General features: G+C 40.0%; 1 protein-coding gene across 3 annotated transcripts in view; it reads left to right on the top strand.

Moving 5' to 3' along the window:
• Positions 1 to 13,420, top strand: part of TOX (thymocyte selection associated high mobility group box) — a 298,639-nt gene extending 285,219 nt beyond the window's left edge. For all 3 annotated transcript variants that reach the window (XM_072734682.1, XM_026011811.2, XM_072734683.1), the window contains 3 exons: positions 3,924 to 4,310; positions 11,719 to 11,870; positions 12,271 to 13,420. In XM_072734682.1, coding sequence (XP_072590783.1) covers positions 3,924 to 4,310; positions 11,719 to 11,870; positions 12,271 to 12,307 — 576 coding nt within the window. In that variant the 3' untranslated portion in view covers positions 12,308 to 13,420. The remainder of the gene's footprint in view (positions 1 to 3,923; positions 4,311 to 11,718; positions 11,871 to 12,270) is intronic.
• The last annotated feature ends 4,993 nt before the right edge of the window (positions 13,421 to 18,413 follow it).

Here is an 18,413-nt window from a genome sequence, read left to right on the forward strand (position 1 = left end):
ATCTTTCCTCATCCCTTTGGGGTGAGGAAAGAAGAATGGGAAGAGGAATGGCATGTCTTGTAGGGAGTTTCAGCAAGGGCAACAGTGACAGCATGGAGTCTTGTTCAAGAACAGTCATTCAGTCATTCAACAAACACGTTTGCATTCTCTATGTCCTGCCACTATGCCAGACGCATGTGACACAGAGATACAACTTTCTACCATAACAGAAATCCCTTCCTTGATGATGCAGGACTATTGTCATAAAGATAGAATACAGGGAGAGAGCCTCTACTGGCGTTTCTATCGTGGATAGGCACATGGCTAGGCACTGGACACGTTATCCATCTTGTCATATTCAACAATTTAGAAAATATAGGGAAAACATGTAACTTCCCAAAAGTCTTCCTCCCTCCATATTAAAAATTATGTTTCGAGTGCTGTTTAACTTACCATTTGGGGGAGTCTTATTTATTTGCTGGTAGTCTGTCTAGGGATTAAAAGTACTAGTTCGAAATAGGTTTGGCATTACTGATCTTTACATGCCTTAGTGTGGAAAAGATAAATGACAAATAGCCAGACAGACATGTATTGTGTAATTACCGTGAGAAAATAGTCTTCACAAGGTTGGCAAAAAGTATCTCAGATTAGGTTGGAATCTATCTTTATGTACCTATGGCTCTATATCTCCATCTCTGAAAGAATCTGTCATCTCTCTATATGGTGGACTACATGCTGTTATTCCAAACGTGGAATTCAGGAGAGTTTGGTTCATTATTTATTTTGATTTTGCCATTGTAGAAAACCATTAATAAGTACATGCCTTAGCTCTTCTAGGCTATAATTGGGAAGCTCCCAGCTTCCTAATTCCTTCAAGAAATTGTGTCACTGTCCTTAGCCTAGAATATGAAATACACTATGCAGATGGTTTTCCAGGCATCATGAAACTATAAATTAGTGTAATATTACACCTGGATTGTGTAATTTAAGTATGCATTTTGAGGCAACAGAAATTAGCTTATTTCAGGCAAGAGAGGACTATTTAAATTGAAATGTAGTTCTATTTGCCATTTCAAATGTGTATTTGTAATTTATTGGTTCTTCTGAACTAGTGTTTTCCCTTGAAGACGATTCTCATGAAATGACCCATTGAGAAAAGGTTCCTGTAATTCTCAGCTGGAGATTCACAACACACATTAGCATACTGAAGGCTCTCACTTTTCCCCCTACACGTTTTATCCTGTACCTTGTTTTGTCTAAGACATTTATTTTTCCACAAATCCCACCTCCCAATACAATGTAGAAACTGTGTGTGTCAAGGTGTGACGTGGGTGTTGTACCTGGAACTTTTTGCCAGGACTGGCCGCAGGCCCACGAAGCTGACCCCTCTGCTGGCCAAGCGTCTGGACTCACCAGGATTAGTCATTTCTATTCTATATGCAGCCTAAGTCTATTTCTTGAAGGTTGTTCAATTTAACAAATATATTTATTTAATCACACTGCTGTAATCCCCGGGATGTTGGTATGATTATGTCTGAACAACATGTCATACGCACCTCAGAGCATTTTGTTTATATGCACACACATGCATATACAAGTTCAGGTGACCTCTCTAAACTCTATATGGACAGTATTGCCTGATAACGAGGTGATTATTGGCTAGAGAAATAAAAATGAAGACATTTTACAATCCACGTATTTCAGAGCTTTGATAGTATGGGCCATGTGAGTGATTTTTCTTCTATTTAAATTAAAAACATCTATAAAGCAAGAAATAAAGATGCACTCACATGTATTAAATTTTATAGATATCTATCATGTGTAATAGTTCTTTTCCTGTAGGGACTTGATGCAGTATGTGACTAAGTAGGAAATTAGCCCTTGTGCAGCAGGCTAAGGAGGAGGCAGTAAACACAATGAAACCACTTTCCCGGATGACTTAACCACACAGACACACAATCAACACATAATCTTCTTGGCATATATGGGATGATTTTTGAGGCATATCACTGCAATACATGTTCTTCTAATGTAGAACTAGTCACTGTTTACACAGCCGGAATTAACCTATTTGACCTTTCCCTTGAATTGTTCACTACTCTGCACATCAGCAATAAGAATTTTTAAGTGGAAGCAAAAAAAAAACCAAAAAAACAAAAACAAAAAACAAAAAAAAAAACTACTTTTTTTTTAAATTGAAAGCAACGTTTAAATCCTGCATTTCACAAAGCTTCTTTCTTCCAAAGCCATCCCTTAAAAATATGTGTGAACAATTTCTGACATTTTTAATGTTAATACAGAAGACAGGGAGTCTGAATGTCTGTTCCTGTTTCATAAGGCAGCATCAAAATGGACACAGGGATAAATATTATAAGGAGAGGTTTCTTCAGGGGGGTTCCCAGGACCCCAGATTCCATAGCTTTGTATATTTTCATGGAGGTCAGTTGTGTCCTTCCTCTGGAGAGAGACTGTAAGGGGCTGATCATTGGTTTACCCCAGCCTGTCTTTCTGAGTCCGCACATAGACACACCATGGTTCTCATTGTGGTTTTCATTTCATTCTCCTACACTAATGGGGAACAATGAGTTGCACTGCTAGCAGTGTTCTAGGCTGACTTTTGAAATGAAGTTCCCACGTTGTGTTTCGGGTCATCTTGCATGATGACCAGTGTCCCTAACAGGCAGGTCCATTGATGGATGGTGCTGCGTGTTGCAAGAGGTTTTCAGATAACCCTGCCACAGACCGTACCAAGAACTCATTTGACTCATAAATGCAATAAGCATGATATCAAGTTTGCAGAATAAGGATATTTGCATCCTCAAGACATTGTTTTGACAAAGCAACTTTTTTTTTCCAGAAGGACATGGTAGTATGTTCCTTCCCCAGCTGTTTTCACTTCTCCCTGTTTATTTTATTAACCTCTTCCTCTCAGCAAAAGTAGGAGGTAGGTTCTTGCCCCGGAAGAAATACTTCAGGGTTAATTCTTGATTCTTTTCAGCTCCCACTGATAGGTCTAGTTTTTAAGTCAATGAAAAGATTATTAGGAAATGGCCTCATGAAGGTATAAAAAAAAATAGGGCAAAATTATATTAATTTTGATGGAGTCAAAAATTTCTAAGAGAGATTATTTTTATCCTGTTCATTATGGAGGACAATTCATCACCAACTTCTTTAAAAAATCAAGATGAATTCTATGGTTACTTAGAAGCTATATTAATGTGGTTTTATATGACTTCAGAAAGGTATTTCAGAACTCCTTTTCCCATATTCATTTCCATCAACCAGCTTTGTTTTCTTTGTGCAAATATCTAGGCCAAGGCTCCTTAAGAATATAAAAAGGAAACATAAAAAATGAAACATACAATCAATAAAAGAACCCCTGAACTGAATTACTTTCCAAGTGAGCTATACTTGTATTTCAGATCAAGGCACTGATGACATCCCCCACCCCCACCCCACGACCATCATCTTGTTCATTGTCTGCATGCTGAGAGAAGCCACCAAGTTAGAGCTTGCATTTAGATAAAGAAAAAAAAATGTCATTAGAAATTGTTGTTGTTGTTTTTTAAAAGATTTTACTTATTAATGAGAGACACACAGAGAGAGGCAGAGGGAAAAGCAAGCTCCCTTCAGGGAGCCTGATGTGGGACTCGATCCCAGGACCCCGGGGATCACCACCTGAGCTGAAGGCAGATGCTCAACCACTGAGCCACCCAGGTGCCCTGGAGATCGTTTTAGATTTCACAAAGAGGCAAATTAAGCTCAGGTTTGTATAAGTTGCATTACAAATAATGGTGGAGGACTTCTTAGATAAGAGGCAAGAAGAGTAACAGGTGCTGATTCCCGTGGGAGGTCCCGCGTACACTCACTGAGCACCTTGCTGCTAGAAGTCAGCAGCCCGTGTGTCCGACTCTGACCTCTGCTCTTGTTTGTTTCCTCAACAGAGCTACAGTGAACCTGTTGATGTTAAGACATCTCAACCTCCCCAGCTGATCAACTCAAAGCCGTCAGTGTTCCATGGGCCCAGCCAGGCCCACTCAGCTCTGTACCTAAGTTCCCACTACCACCAACAACCAGGAATGAATCCTCACCTAACTGCTATGCATCCCAGTCTCCCCAGGAGCATAGCCCCCAAGCCGAATAACCAAATGCCAGTGACTGTCTCTATAGCGAACATGGCCGTGTCCCCCCCTCCTCCCCTCCAGATCAGCCCACCTCTTCACCAGCATCTCAACATGCAGCAGCACCAGCCACTCGCCATGCAGCAGCCCCTTGGGAACCAGCTCCCCATGCAGGTCCAGTCTGCCTTACACTCACCGACCATGCAGCAGGTATGTGCTCGCACTCTGGACTCTTCTGGCAAAAGAGGGGGAATATGTGTGTTCTGTTCTGTTTAATGGAGAGTAAATGGAAGATAATCAACAAATAGCTTCTTTTCTGAAAAATAATAATTTACAGGTGGTGAGTTTAGGTATTACACGATCACAACAATGGATTGCTTCTTCTTTTCCTAATCTCTCGCTGGCTTCTCACCACATTTCTAGAAATCACATTTCTTTCTTTTTTTAAAAAGATTTTATTTATTTATTCATGACAGACACAGAAAGAGAGAGAGAGAGAGAGAGAGAGAAAGAGAGGCAGAGACACAGGCAGAGGGAGAAGCAGGCTCCATGCAGGGAGCCTGATGTGGGACTCGATCCTGGTTCCCCAGGATCACGCCCTGGACTGAAGGCGGCACCAAACCGCCAGGCCACCGGGGCTGCCCAGAAATCACATTTCTAATCACCCTCCTTGTTTTCTGCTCCTTGAGTAAAGTACATTTGAAATTTTGAGGCACCAATTCCTACTAAAGACCTCTTTGGGCCTGAGGATTCTACATTAAAAAAAAAAAAAATTGTTTGGAAAGTCTTGCTTGGTTTGCCTGTTGAATCCAACCAATAAATGCTGCAAAATGAAATAAGACCCATTGTTTTTGGATGTTCAGAAATATCAGATTGATACAACCTTTAAAGTACTAAGAAATAAAAATGTTAACTGGAGTTTCATTTAAAAATGGATATATGGCTTCTGCACAAATCAGAAAGCACAGGAAGTTTGGAAGCCTCTCTGTCTATACTCCCCAATCACTGAAACCATTTGTGTGTGATCTTAGCTTAACTGTCCTTTGAAGTCCAATTTTCTTTTAGGATTTGGTGTTATTTTAAAATTTTAAAATGAGCAAATGGTTCAAACAAAACTCAACATGAAGTAGTCAAGAATCCTGAAAACTTGTTTTAAATCTGTAAATCAAGGTAAAATCTACAAATCATTTCAAATTCATCTATCACTTTTATAATCCAATTTCTCTGTTGTTCCCAAAGCTATAAATAAATATGCAAACACAAGCTTCCTATTGAGAACTGATATCTAACCCTCTGTGGAATTTGAGTCTATAGTTGGACCAGGGTGGGGTGGAGAAGAGGAAGAAAAAGAACCAAATATACTACCCCAAAATTTATTTTTTTAAAGATTTTATTTATTTATTTTCAGATAGAAAGTGTGAATTGGGGGAGAGGCAGAGGAAGAGAGAGAAATCTCAAGTAGACTCCCCAGTGAGTGTGGAGCCCCACGGAGGACTCAATCTCTCAAGCCATGAGATCATGACCTTAGCCAAAATCAAGAGTCAGTCACTTAACCAACTACCCAAGTGCTTCCCCCAAAATTTATTTTTATTATAATTGTAAGCAAGATTTATGAGAGCTTACTATAGCAAATCTTAATATGTTACTTTACCTTGTGTTTAATTTCAGAAAAATTATAGTGCAGGAACTAGCATTATCTTTATTTTACAAGCAAGGAAACTCATGCTTGGCGGAGTTAAGTCATATGCCCATAAGAGTGCTGGAATTTAAAACCCAGGTCTGTTCAGAAATCAGAGCCTGGATTCTTCTCTCTGCTAGGCCTGCTGCCTCTCACAGTCATTCTTATAGACTATGACCAGTTTTGTCTTAGAAAATGTGTCTCCCAAGATTTTGGACAGCCTTTAAATCCTCGTTAGTTCTAAGATTAAAATGATAGAGCGCAAATGGCCCAAAGTCTCTTCACCAAAGTCTTACCTGGTCCCTAAGCCAAAGATATTGATAAAGCTCTGATGTCTTACTTATCCATATTCAACAGACTAGCTCTCGATTCACTAGGGAAGAAGACTGGGGAAAAGTCAACTTCCGGCATCATGCCTTGTCCAAGTGGTATCTGACATTCTTAGGGCCAAATTTCCACTCTTTCTAGCAGAGGTCACTTACAATAAAAGGGACACTCTTGGGTGTCCTTGCATGTGAATGAGCCAGTAGTGTTTGTGTAAAGAATGAATAGTTTGAGGAACTCAACCCTGCATTGTTGGATTGACTCCTGCCTGTGGTGCTGCGTGGCTGAGGGCAGGTGTTCTGCTCACCACGCTCTAGCATGAGTCTGTTTCTTCCCAGAGAAAAGAATAAGGAAAGCACAGTCCCCACCACCAAGTTGAGGGCTAGAGCTCTCTCCAGAAAGGACACTTTCTTCTAATATATCTGCTCTGAGATGGTTCCTTTCTCAACCTATACAAACGCCTTGGATGAGCGAGCTGTGATCCTGAGTAGTTTTCAGACATTTCAGAATTACATAAGGCCACGTGTAAAAAACTCAAGAGATTTGTCTTTCTATAGAGAATCAGAACTGAATAGGAAAAAATAGAACATATTACATTGGACACGTTATTCATCAATCTTTAAGTCAGTTCTATTAGTGTATCTCAAAAAGTATTCTTACCGAGATGGTAGGACCTGATTTCAATCTACATTAATAATAGAAGACAAAATGGCATGATCCCCAAATGCAGAGTAAATAGCTAAAAGACTACAGTGACTAACATCACTTTTAACAATGCCTTGATCCCAGTGGGTGAAGTGAAATCACTGTTGAATGGACAAATGAACAAGTAAGCAATTAAAAAATGAGTAACAGAAATGTTTAAATACCAGAAGATGTCATAGGTTAGTTTGTAGAATCTCCGTTCTTTGGAAGCATTTTTTTAATTGCATTTATTCAGAAAAGATTAATTGAACCCCTAGCATATGCCAGGCACTGTCTAAGCTCTGGAAATTAAATGGTAAATGAGAACAGGTAATGAGGCCTCTGTCCCCATGCAGCTGACATCAGAGTTGGAGAGTGGTGGTGGTGTAGTGGTGGTAATAAGATAAACAGATAAATTAGTAAGATCTTGTGGGGGGAAAAAAAAAACTGAACAGGAATTCAAACTGCAGATTGTGCAGAGAAATAGCGCCTTTAGCCAAAATGGATAAAGAAGGCCCCTGTGGAGGGCTGGCAGAGACAAGTGAAGGCAGAGAAGAGAAAGCAGCCTATCTGAATCAGAAGGTTGGGATGGGGGTGGGAGCTGGGTATCCCAGTAGGTTAGGCATCTGCCTCTGGCCCAGGTCATGATCCCAGAGTCCTGGGGTCGGGCTTCCTGCTCAGCCACAAGTCTGCTTGTCTGCTTCTCCCTCTCTCCGCTCCTGCTTTCTCTCTCATTCCGTCATAGATCGATAGATGATAGATAGATAGATAGATAGATAGATAGATAGATAGATAGATAGATGATAGACAGACTGACAGATATAGGATGAATGGACAGATGGATGTAGGAAGAGTGGGTAGGGAAAACCAGGAGAGGCCAGAAGTAGAGAGGAGTTTAAGGCTGGAAGGACCCCTTTGGTAATGAGCAGGGCTGGCCCAGGACCTGGGAAGGAGGCCAGTGAGGAGTACAGTGAATTAGGGGAGAGCCATGGGGAATGAGGTCAGGGTCATGGGCAGGTCATTGGAGTAGGATCCTCAGGTCAAGAGACTGACATCTGCAACAAGCTGATAATCTAAAATCAGGATTAAAAAGTTGTCAGCCATGATGTAACTCAATTTATTAAAACCTTCACAGTCTGCAGGCCAATGTTCAAGTTCTCAAAGTTGGTTTTTATCCTGAAGATGTTTGCTTCCGGGTGCAGGGGCCATGTTCACATGAAAAAAAAAAAAAAAAAAAGAAAAAGAAAGAAAGAGAGAGAGAGAGAGAAAGCAAGTAAATGGCTACCGTATTTTTAAAATAATCTCATATTTCAGTATTACTTTAGCTATTTTATTATCCTTCTGAAAAATGAATATATCCTACAAAAACGATTGTATAGTTCACCAGGAATAATAGTTTCATTTTTTCTAGAATAATATTTTATACACCAAACCCATGGAGCTGCTTTTTTTTTTTTTTTTTTTTTTTTTTTGGTCCAGTTTCCTTGCTTTTTTTTTTTTTTTCTGTTCACTATATTGTCGAATGAGGTCACGAGAAAAAAAATCATTAATATCTGTCAACTTCCTTTATAACCTTAAGAAAAAATCTTTGTATGATATCACACAGACAGATTTTCAATTTCCTCATGTAATAAACAGCTGCTTTAGGATTTGGGTGTAATTTAAAGGTTTAAAAAAATCACATTGAGATTGATGAATAAATCAGTTGCGAAGACAAAAACATTGATGCCTGTTGAAAATACCTCTCCAGACAGGCAGGAAATGAAATTAGTTCCCAGTAAAGTGTGGATATGAGGATCACTGTTTGGTTGTGCTACAGGCTTTTTAGGACTTGCAATGGTGGCACAACAAAACTGCTAGGGCTACAGAAATCTAATTAAAGAGCAAATGTCCCTTCTGACATCAAATCAATCTTTATCACGTTTTCTATTTTTATTTCAATCTGGCACCAGAAAATGAAATTTAAAATTCCAGGCATGCTACGAAACAGTTGGTGATTTTTCTCTTGAGCATTAAAATGCAAAATATTCAGCCTTGTTTAATTAGACCGCTAAGCAAACATTTTCCAAAAATGTATATCATCACTGTTGTTTCATATTTACATCAATAATAAAAACGTTCTTAGCTCTAGGTTCAACCTAGAGCTCTTTATTAGTAAAAAAAAAAAAAAAAAAAAAAAAAAAAAAAAAAAAAAAGTTTGCATTTTCCAAATCAAGAGCATGTAAAATAATGTTACTTCAGGCTTTACTCATATTTTTCTTGATCCTTGGTTTGATGTTACTGATATTAAATTTAGACATTGAGGTTAGTTGAATTTTCAATCTTTGAACTTTGTAGATGACAGATAAATTTGATTTTATAAACTGGAGTTACCCATTTAATCTTAAACTAATAGCTCGAAGGTTAGTATTCTCCTGATAGTCTCTTACCCAACCTTGAGGAACCATTTTCATTTGATGGGAAAAAAGCAATGGTGCTTTCTGTTGTTGATTGTGATTTGTGTAGGGTTGGGTAGAAGGGAGTTGGTTTGTTTTTGTTATTTGCTCTCTCAACTAACTAAGGATATTTCCAACTACTCTTTTTTTTTTTTTTTTTGGCACTTGTTTACTTTTAGGTTATGTTTTGTCCATTGTGCAAAAACCCAATATGGAAAACTTTGCATTAGACCACAGGAAAGGGGCAGCCTGGGTGGCTCAGCGGTTTAGCGCTGCCTTCAGTCCAGGTTGTGATCCTGGAGACCCAGGATCGAGTCCCATATCAGGCTTCCTGCATGAAGCCTGCTTCTCCCTCTCTCTGCCTGTGTCTCTGCCTCTCTCTCTCTGTGTGTGTCTCTCATGAATAAATAAATAAAATCTTTAAAAAAAAAAAAAAAACATAGGAAAGGCCCTGGAATTTACACATTTATACACTCCGTGCCTTCCCAACAGTACTCTGTGTTAAACTTTATTCACTGAAAAATATGATTTATTCAGCCATTACTATAGGCTAGACCCGAGAATAGCCAGTAACCAATGCACACACTCTCTGATCGCAAGTCCCCACGGCCGGAGGCTTTAAGACAAGGGCTAAAATGGAAGTCAACAGAAGGCTCCTCTCCTTAATAGTTTTGTCCTGCTGTTTCCCCAGTAACACACTAGACCCTAAGGAAAAAAATCAAGTGAGCTTGATGATAAGCCCACAAAGACTATATTATAGGGTGGCTCAGTCAGTTGATCATCCAACTCTTGGTCTCAGCTAGGGTCTTGATCTCAGGGTCATAAGTTCGAGACCTGCGTTGGGCTCTGCACTGGGTATGGAGCCGACTTAAGAAAGAAAAAAAAGATAATATTCTAGGACCATAATGGAATGAATACATTTTATCGAAGCCAGTGGGACTCGTTGTGTGACAGAGATATAACCTGGTCTGGACAAAGAAAGAAAATCAGCCAAGAAAGGACTGGAGAATCAAACATCTTGTTATGCTTCTTACTTTTCACTTTCCTCTTTTGGAAAATGTTTATGGCTTGAGCCGCAGGGTTGTCTACACAAACATACGTATTTTCCACAAACCAGTTGTTAAATGAGGAACATTCTCTTCCTTTTAGTCTGCGTGAAGTCAAATAGCCAGGCTAGCTGAATTCTCTACCTTTCAGTGATGTGTTTCTAATCATTCAAAGGTTTGTCTTTCATCCACAGTTTTGGTGGGAGTTAGTGTGGACATTGGCTTGCAGTCTTTATCACTGGAATGGAAAATAAATTAATACCTTAAAGCCAAAATGGAGAATGGAAGACATTTGATAATAGGTACCTTTGTTTCCCCAAGGGACACTGAAACAGGAATCAGAGTCTAAGGAAATATCCTTAAAAATCAATCCTCTGATCATACTGCTGAGTTAAAACAAAAACAAAAGCAAAAACAGTAAAAACTCAATATTATGCCTTCCAAAGCAAGTAAATGGGAAATGGCTCCTTTTTAAATCTCTTGATTTTTCTGTGGTTAAAAACCATGTATAAAATCCACAGCAGAAAGAGACAACCACGAGATTAATTAAGTTGCTTTTTTTTTTTTTTTTTGGTCATTTCCAGCAAAGCTTGCCTATGCTGCTCTTAAATTCACCAGATAAGCTAAAAATAAATCTTAGTGTATAATGCTTTTTGTTTACCAGATATAGCTATATACTTCAGAGATTCTGTCCTTGAATTTTTAATAGCTTTGCAAGGATTAAAAGTCAACACTTCACCATACCAGTGTATTAGAGGAATCTTCCTGAAGTCTGATTATTATTTGCCAGTTAATAGACTTTTCAATTAAAAAATATTTGCTCTGTCTTAGACTTTTCCTTCTCTGTGTTTTCCAGTGGCAAGTTGCTTTGAATCTCTTTCCTTATATTAGTCCAACAACTGTTAAAAAGCTTTGGTTGAAATTTTTTAGCTGAGAAAGAAGTACAAATAAAAGAAGAAGCAGATGGTCCCTTTGTGATTGAATGAAGAAAACGGGTTTCGAGAACAATATGTGAATAGGTGTAGTCTAATAAAACACTCAGCCACCTGCTGCCTGAATCCTTCAAAAAAGATTCTGTTGCATATTCTGGGGATTAACTATTAATGTATCCTTAGGTTTGATGGAAAACATAAACTGAGGGGTTAGGTCTCTTTCCCTTTGTTCTGATTGAGTTTGGCCTCTCCATATCTTAAATTGTTTCTCAATTCAGTTTATCAGCTCGAGAGTATATAATTAAAGGTTTTCTCACACATGGTTCACTGAAGGAAAGATGAGAATGGGCCTGTGGGCACTTCTTTTCTACCTTTGTTTTAAGTTTTCTGGGCCCTCTGGATACGTTTGCCCTTGCAAAAGGCACCAGTTGTGTTTGCAAACAATGGATAAATATTTAGGGGCTTCTCTTCCTAAAAAGGCACTCTGATCCTTATTTGTGGATGTGCTTTCCCTTTCAGGGATTTACTCTTCAACCCGACTATCAGACTATAATCAATCCTACATCCACAGCTGCACAAGTGGTAACCCAAGCAATGGAGTATGTGCGTTCTGGGTGCAGAAACCCTCCCGCCCAGCCGGTGGACTGGAATAACGACTACTGCAGTAGTGGGTAAGCGGCGGGCCACCGCCACCTGGTGGACCGCGGGCCTCACAGCAGGCTCCGCGCGCCCTGCTCCCTCGCAGAGGGACCCTCGGCCTTCCTCCCTGCTTCCTAAGAGCTGATCTGGACCCGCTCCCTGTTCCTGAAAGCAGGAGACACCAGTCCAGAGGTCTTTAAGCAGCTCTGGCCATTCCAGGAATAAAGAAATGCCTGTAGATCCCTGCCCGCTTTGCCTGGGCCCATCCCCGGTGCCCCTCTCCATCCCTCAAGCTGGAACAGATCCACAGCCACGCACACACCCCCACCCCCCCACCCCACCCCTCCACCCCTCCAACCCCCCCACCCCCGCGGTCACCTGTAGCTCTAGTCTTGTAACAGGGCGTTGCCTGTCTGTTTTCTCTTCATACAGGGGCATGCAGAGGGACAAAGCACTGTACCTTACCTGAAAGTCTGAACACCTCTTCTTTCCACTGAGGAATTCAGGGAAGTCTTTTCACCGTGGATTGCTTTGTACAGCCAAGGCAGTTCTCCATTTTATTAGAAAATACAAGTTGCTAAGCACTTAGGACCATTTGAGCTTGTGGGTCACCCACTCTGGAAGAAATAGTCATGCTTCTTTATTATTTTTTTAATCCCTTATGGACATTGTTTTTCTTCTTCCCTGAAGGAGATTTGGACCATTCAGATTTTATGTTGGTTTTTTGCTGTGAAGTGCTGCGCTATAGTAACTGCCTTAGCAACTGTAGATGTCTCGGATAAAAGTCCTGGATTTTCCATTGGTTTTCATAATGGGTGTTTATATGAAACTACTAAAGACTTTTTAAATGGCTTGATGTAGCAATCATAGCAAGTTTGTAAATAGCATCTATGTCACACTCTCCTAGAGTATAAAATGTGAATGTTTTTGTAGCTAAATTGTAATTTGAAACTGGCTCATTCCAGTTTATTGATTTCACAATAGGGGTTAAATTGGCAAACATTCATATTTTTACTTCATTTTTAAAACAACTGACTAATAGTTCTATATTTTCAAAATATTTGAAAAAAAGAAAACGTATTCCCAAATGATTTTAATTTAAAAACAAAATTGGCTTTGTCTCATTGACCAGACAAAAAAGAAACTAGTGTTAAGGGAAGCGCAAACACATTTATTTTGTACTGCAGAAAAATTGCTTTTTTGTATCACTTTTGTGTAATGGTTAGTAAATGTCATTTAAGTCCTTTTATGTATAAAACTGCCAAATGCTTACCTGGTATTTTATTAGATGCAGAAACAGATTGGAAACAGCTAAATTATAACCTTTACATATGGCTCTGTATTATTGTTTCTTCATACTGTGTCTGTATTTAATCTTTTTTTATGGAACCTGTTGCGCCTATTTATGAAATAATAAATATAGGTGTTTGTAAGTAAATTTGTTAGTATTCGAAAGAGGTTTCTTTGATGTTTTAACTTTTGCTGGCAAAAAAAAAAAATTCACGCTTGGTGTGAATACTTTATTATTTAGTTTTTACAGTGACATGAATAAAGCCAAACCTACTTTTCATTTAGCAGCAAATTAAAGTAACCAATCCTTATTTCTACCTTTCTTTGGTTGACGCAAACAAAAACCTGATATCTAAGAACTTTCTTTCTTCGTACAATATGACAGAGAATTGCCCTAAGAGTCACACAAGCTCCAAGACTAAACAGATGGGTACTTGATCTGAAAAGGGTTGCTTCTTGGTTCTCAGCTGGTTTGGGTCAATTCTGTAAACTCTCCTCCAAGAAAAAGAAAAAAAAAGAAAAAACACTGAAATCTCATCACCTAAAATTCCTCAAGCTGCATGCTTTTCACAAAATCCAGAAAACATTTAGGAATTAAAGCAGGGGTGGGAGGCAGGAACAGGAAAGCGTACTCTGGAGAATATGCCTACAAATGAAAGGTGAGTAACCAGACAGCAAAAAAGAAAAGGAAAGCATTCCAAATTTGAAAGCTATTGACAGAAATTGAGATTCTTGCTGTCTTTTGTGCCTCTACAAGCTACTTCTCTTTCCAGAATTCTGAAGTCTTCCAAGAGAATTCAGAGAGTACTAGAGATTTGCTAGGGAACCAAAAGGTTTGAGAATCTGGCTGAAGGTTTGCGTAGCTTTTATATCAGGAAGAGCCAGCAAATTACTCCCTTACAGGGGATCGCATAAAGAAAGCTGGTCTGGTTGGAAATCAAGAGGATGGCTGATGTCTCTTTCATGGAATGTGTGAAATAAACTTAGCAATTTAACTAAATACAAATATATGCATTGTGTAATCCAGTCAGAGTTAAAAAGACAAAAGGTATGCTTGCTTTGGAATGATTTTAGGCATTGTACAACCTTGAATCACTTGAGCATGTAATAACTAATAAATAATGCAGATCCAATGTGATTATTAAAATGACTGTAGCTGAGAGCTCTAATTTTCCTGTCTTGAAACTGTGTAAGAACTCATGTGATTAAGTTCACAGTTTATTGTTTGTCTGTTTAGTATTTTAGAAATATACCAGCACTACTAATTACTTAATGTCTTTTATTTATTATATTATGATAAAGTAAAATTTTCACTTGCATTAAGTCTAAACTGAGGAGGTAATTACCGGGATGAGAACAACCAGCTTTGACTCTGACAGGCAGTTTGTACAGGGAAGTACGATGTTGTTTACAGCTTTTCTAGAGCAGGTGTGCAACCAGGGTAGAGAGAGTGTTAAAACTCGATACCAAAAAAGGGTAACAAAAATGTAAATAAAAGAAAGTACGTCATAAATAAAAATTATTACCATGCGTGACCGTATTCTATTTGAATATCCATCAGTCTCTAAAGGACAGACCCAGTCAGGTGACAAATCCCAAGTACATTTCATGGCAGGAGTGATGAAGCAGAGTAGGAATTAATGCCTATCACAGCCACAGATGCTTTTTCCAGAAGCACTAAGAATGCCCTCTCATAAACCTAGAGCTCCATCAGTTTGGACTCTAGGACTGTGAGATGTTGCTTGAGAAACCTCCACCTCCGAGGAAGCCAGCATCCAGCCTGGGCACAGTAGCTTATAGCTTGTAACTCCAAGGAACAGACGTGGCGTACACTGAGGTCCCCCACTATGGCACTCAGCAGGATTCCCGGACCTCAGAAAAAGTCATTCTGGGAAATTCAGCAGTAAAACTGGACATAGAGTATCCTTACCAACATATCAAAGTCAAAATTATAAGTAATCAGAAAAAAAAAAAGTGTCCCAGGGGTTATAAGAGGGTTGAGTTGTGTCTGTGACATATACAAGAAGAATAATTCAAAATCCTAATTCCCATTTAAACATGAATGAGTGGACAATGGAGAATTGGTCAAGTAATGACTTACAGTTTATAGTGAACATAGCTAAGAACAAAATGTCTCTGTGATTGTTTTCATTTGTTGCCTTAAAGGAACAGAACCCGTCAGAAATGGGCTATGAGTGGCCCTCAGACAGCCAGGGCTACACGGCACAGTATGTCCTGGCTTGGATTCATCACTAAGACATATTTTTTATTCATAAATTCAAAATCAGAAAAATACAGTTACCTTTTTCTATGGATCTCTTGCCTTTTGCAAAAGGGTTGCCCTACTCATTTGAACGGCAAATTGATCGTCATATGAAATTGCCAATATTTTACCCTTTTACCTACCAAAGATGGCAATTTCATTTGATTCCACCCGATGTGCTTTGGAACTAAAGATGATGGGGTTTGCGCTGTAACTTTAGGTAGGATTTCACATGGAGTCAGAAGTTCTTTACGAAGTCCTAGGGGGAAATATTCAAAGAAGTAATCAGTTTTGTTTGTTTGCAAGATACCTACCTCCCTTCAAATCAGTCATAGACAGCTACACTAAATTAGGAATTTTTTTAAATTGCCAGATTCCAGTACATCCCAAATAAACATCCTAAAGTTTTTGTTACACACAGATGTTCTCTTAATGTTTATTTGTTGAAAGGGGATTTGAGCTTCACTTTCCTGTTTCTTTCATAACTCTCATTTTAAGGTAACAGAAAAACAGAATTTCATCTCTTTTGCTGATGACTGAACATTGAAATACTGGCAAGGCACAATACAGAATTCGCATCGTGCGTTTAACTTCCAAACTTAACTTGCACTGAGTCACTTGATGGGTGAATTCATGAGTCAGTCACCCCACCGTACAAATTCCCCCTTGTTTTCCTAAAACAGAATGTATCTTAGCTTCCAGAGCAACTTGGAATGCCATAGCACATAGTAGGTGCACAACAAATGCAATGATATATAGAAAGATCAGTGAAACATCACAGATTATCCTCAACAGGAATTGTGTGATGTTTACTTGACGATTTAAAAGCTCTTTAAATTATAGAAGGGCATTAGATCCTGCAGACAAGCACCAGGAGTGATGAAGAATGGAACCTTTCCACTAAGAAATCTAAGCTTACAAAAAGATAACAAAGAATTTCAAAATGAGTTGTGCCACTTTTTTTCCTTTTTTAGTCTGTGTAATTGAACAGGAGTTCCTAGTTGCAAAAGTAAAAGAATACACACTAGTCACATCAAGAAAACAAGAAGCAAAGGAGAAAAAAAGGTGCTAGACAAGTAGGAGTGTTGAGTGCAGGAGAGAAATTTCAGGAGACAAGTGTATAGAATGCTAAACTGAAGCATCGATAAACCACGTGCTGATTTTTTTTTTTTTTTTCTGATTGCCAAGACCTAGTGTGACTTGATGAAATAAATAAAAGATCATAGTTCCTGGACTCTGGCTAAATCATGGCAGGCTAAGAAGAAATTGTCCTAGCTTTTAAGACTCCCAAAAGGAGCTTCAGAACCAGGTGCCATCAGGGATAGGCCTTGACCTAACAGAAAAGTTTCCAAATCCTTACACAAGCCTATTGCTGGGAGAAAGGGCATGGGGGTGGGGGGTGGGGTTGGAGGAGGCACGGAAGGGCTTCCTGATGTCACCAGTCACAAAGGAGGAAGGCTAGGAGGGAGGGACACCCCTGAACCAACAACACACACATACTTTGCAATACATGTGCATACAGAGGCATAAGACTTTGCCTTCTCATTTCTCACTTGTGTGTACCCGGAGCCAGATTACACTGCAGAGGTAAGGAGCAAAGATGAAGTTCTCGTCCTGGGACCCGGAGACGACAGAGGACAATGTCATGTTATATTTCTGCACTGGACACAATTGCGCCTCATTAAAGGAGCCCACCAGCACGAATCCTGTTGACTGTCGTGATTTCACATTTTATTACCAGCTTGCTAGCAAAGACGTTTGAAAATGAAATTTCATTCACACTGACCTGAGGCCAGAGAAAGAAAAAAAAAAAAGCAATAGTGACTGAAAAATAAAATGGGAAGCCTTCTCGTGCTACGGAAGAAACAACAAACCCTGCTGAAGAAAGACTACAAACCAAGAGGCAGTATTTTAAAGGCTGCAGCGTCCCTGTTTGACAATTGTGTGTTTACAATAAGCCTAAGCATAATTGCTCTGATGGGCTGTCAGGGAAAAGATTAATTTGGCAAAGATTAGTATTGACTTGCTGTTTATTAAGGCTTTTAAACAGCTGTATCTGGCAGCATTCCTGTAAGTGCCTGTCATATCTGAAAATCAGCCTCACACCCTGGTGCTCGCCAGCTGTTACTAAACAATCTTCCACCACTTTGAATGTCTTTCTCCAGGCCAAACAGCAAGAGCAAACTATTGCCAAATTAGCCCTTTTCTCCTCCTGTCACTTTTTTTTTTTTTCCCCTTTTTGGAGGTGGGGGCAGGGAGCTTCTGAATGCTGAAATGTCAGCTCGTGGCCGATGGCTTGGCTGATAAGCGGTGCAGGAAGTCAGGAGGTGGCTTGGTGCGGGTGATCCATCCCCCTCGGGGCGCGCAGCGCTGTGAGTCACCTCGCACAGACAGGGAAACCACAGCCTGCGACTGTTACAAGGCAAAAGGTTTGAAAGACAGTTAGAAAGTGGCGATCAAAGGTCTGAAGCGACCAGATTCCCAAAACTTTGTGTCCCTGGGACCAGCCCTTGCCCGCGGGGCCCTAGCGCTGGGAAGGACGCCCAGCGGCCACGGGTCTCTAACTTAGGGACCGCGCTTGCTCCCGGCGCTCCCTGGCGTGCAGCTGGCATTCTGACTCGGTGGCAGCCTGCGGGATCAGATAGGTTTGGATGTCCTAAGCCTGTGCAAGCAAGGGGAGATGGAGGTTGGTAGTGGAGTAAGGCCCGGCAGTTTCAAGTCCAAGTCCAGACATAAAGGCAATGGAAAGAATAGCATCCCAGGGTAGGTAAAGGTCAGGCCAAGCGGGCCCCGTGTCACGGGGAAAGGCACCTTAGTCTTTCCAACAGGACTGCTTTTTCGAGCATTAATCGCAACCTGGTGGAGTTTGGCAGAGCAGATGCAAAAGGATGTCATCTCTTCATCCTTGCTTGGCACCTTCCGGGGACTCTGTGCGCTGTAGTGGGGAGGGGAGGGAACTGGGGCCAAGCTGATGCTAGATGTTAGGATTGGAATCACATCCCGCAGGATTCTGAGATGTAGA

This window comes from Vulpes vulpes, chromosome 13 (genome assembly GCF_048418805.1).
Source record: "Vulpes vulpes isolate BD-2025 chromosome 13, VulVul3, whole genome shotgun sequence".
Taxonomy (NCBI): Eukaryota; Metazoa; Chordata; class Mammalia; order Carnivora; family Canidae; genus Vulpes; species Vulpes vulpes.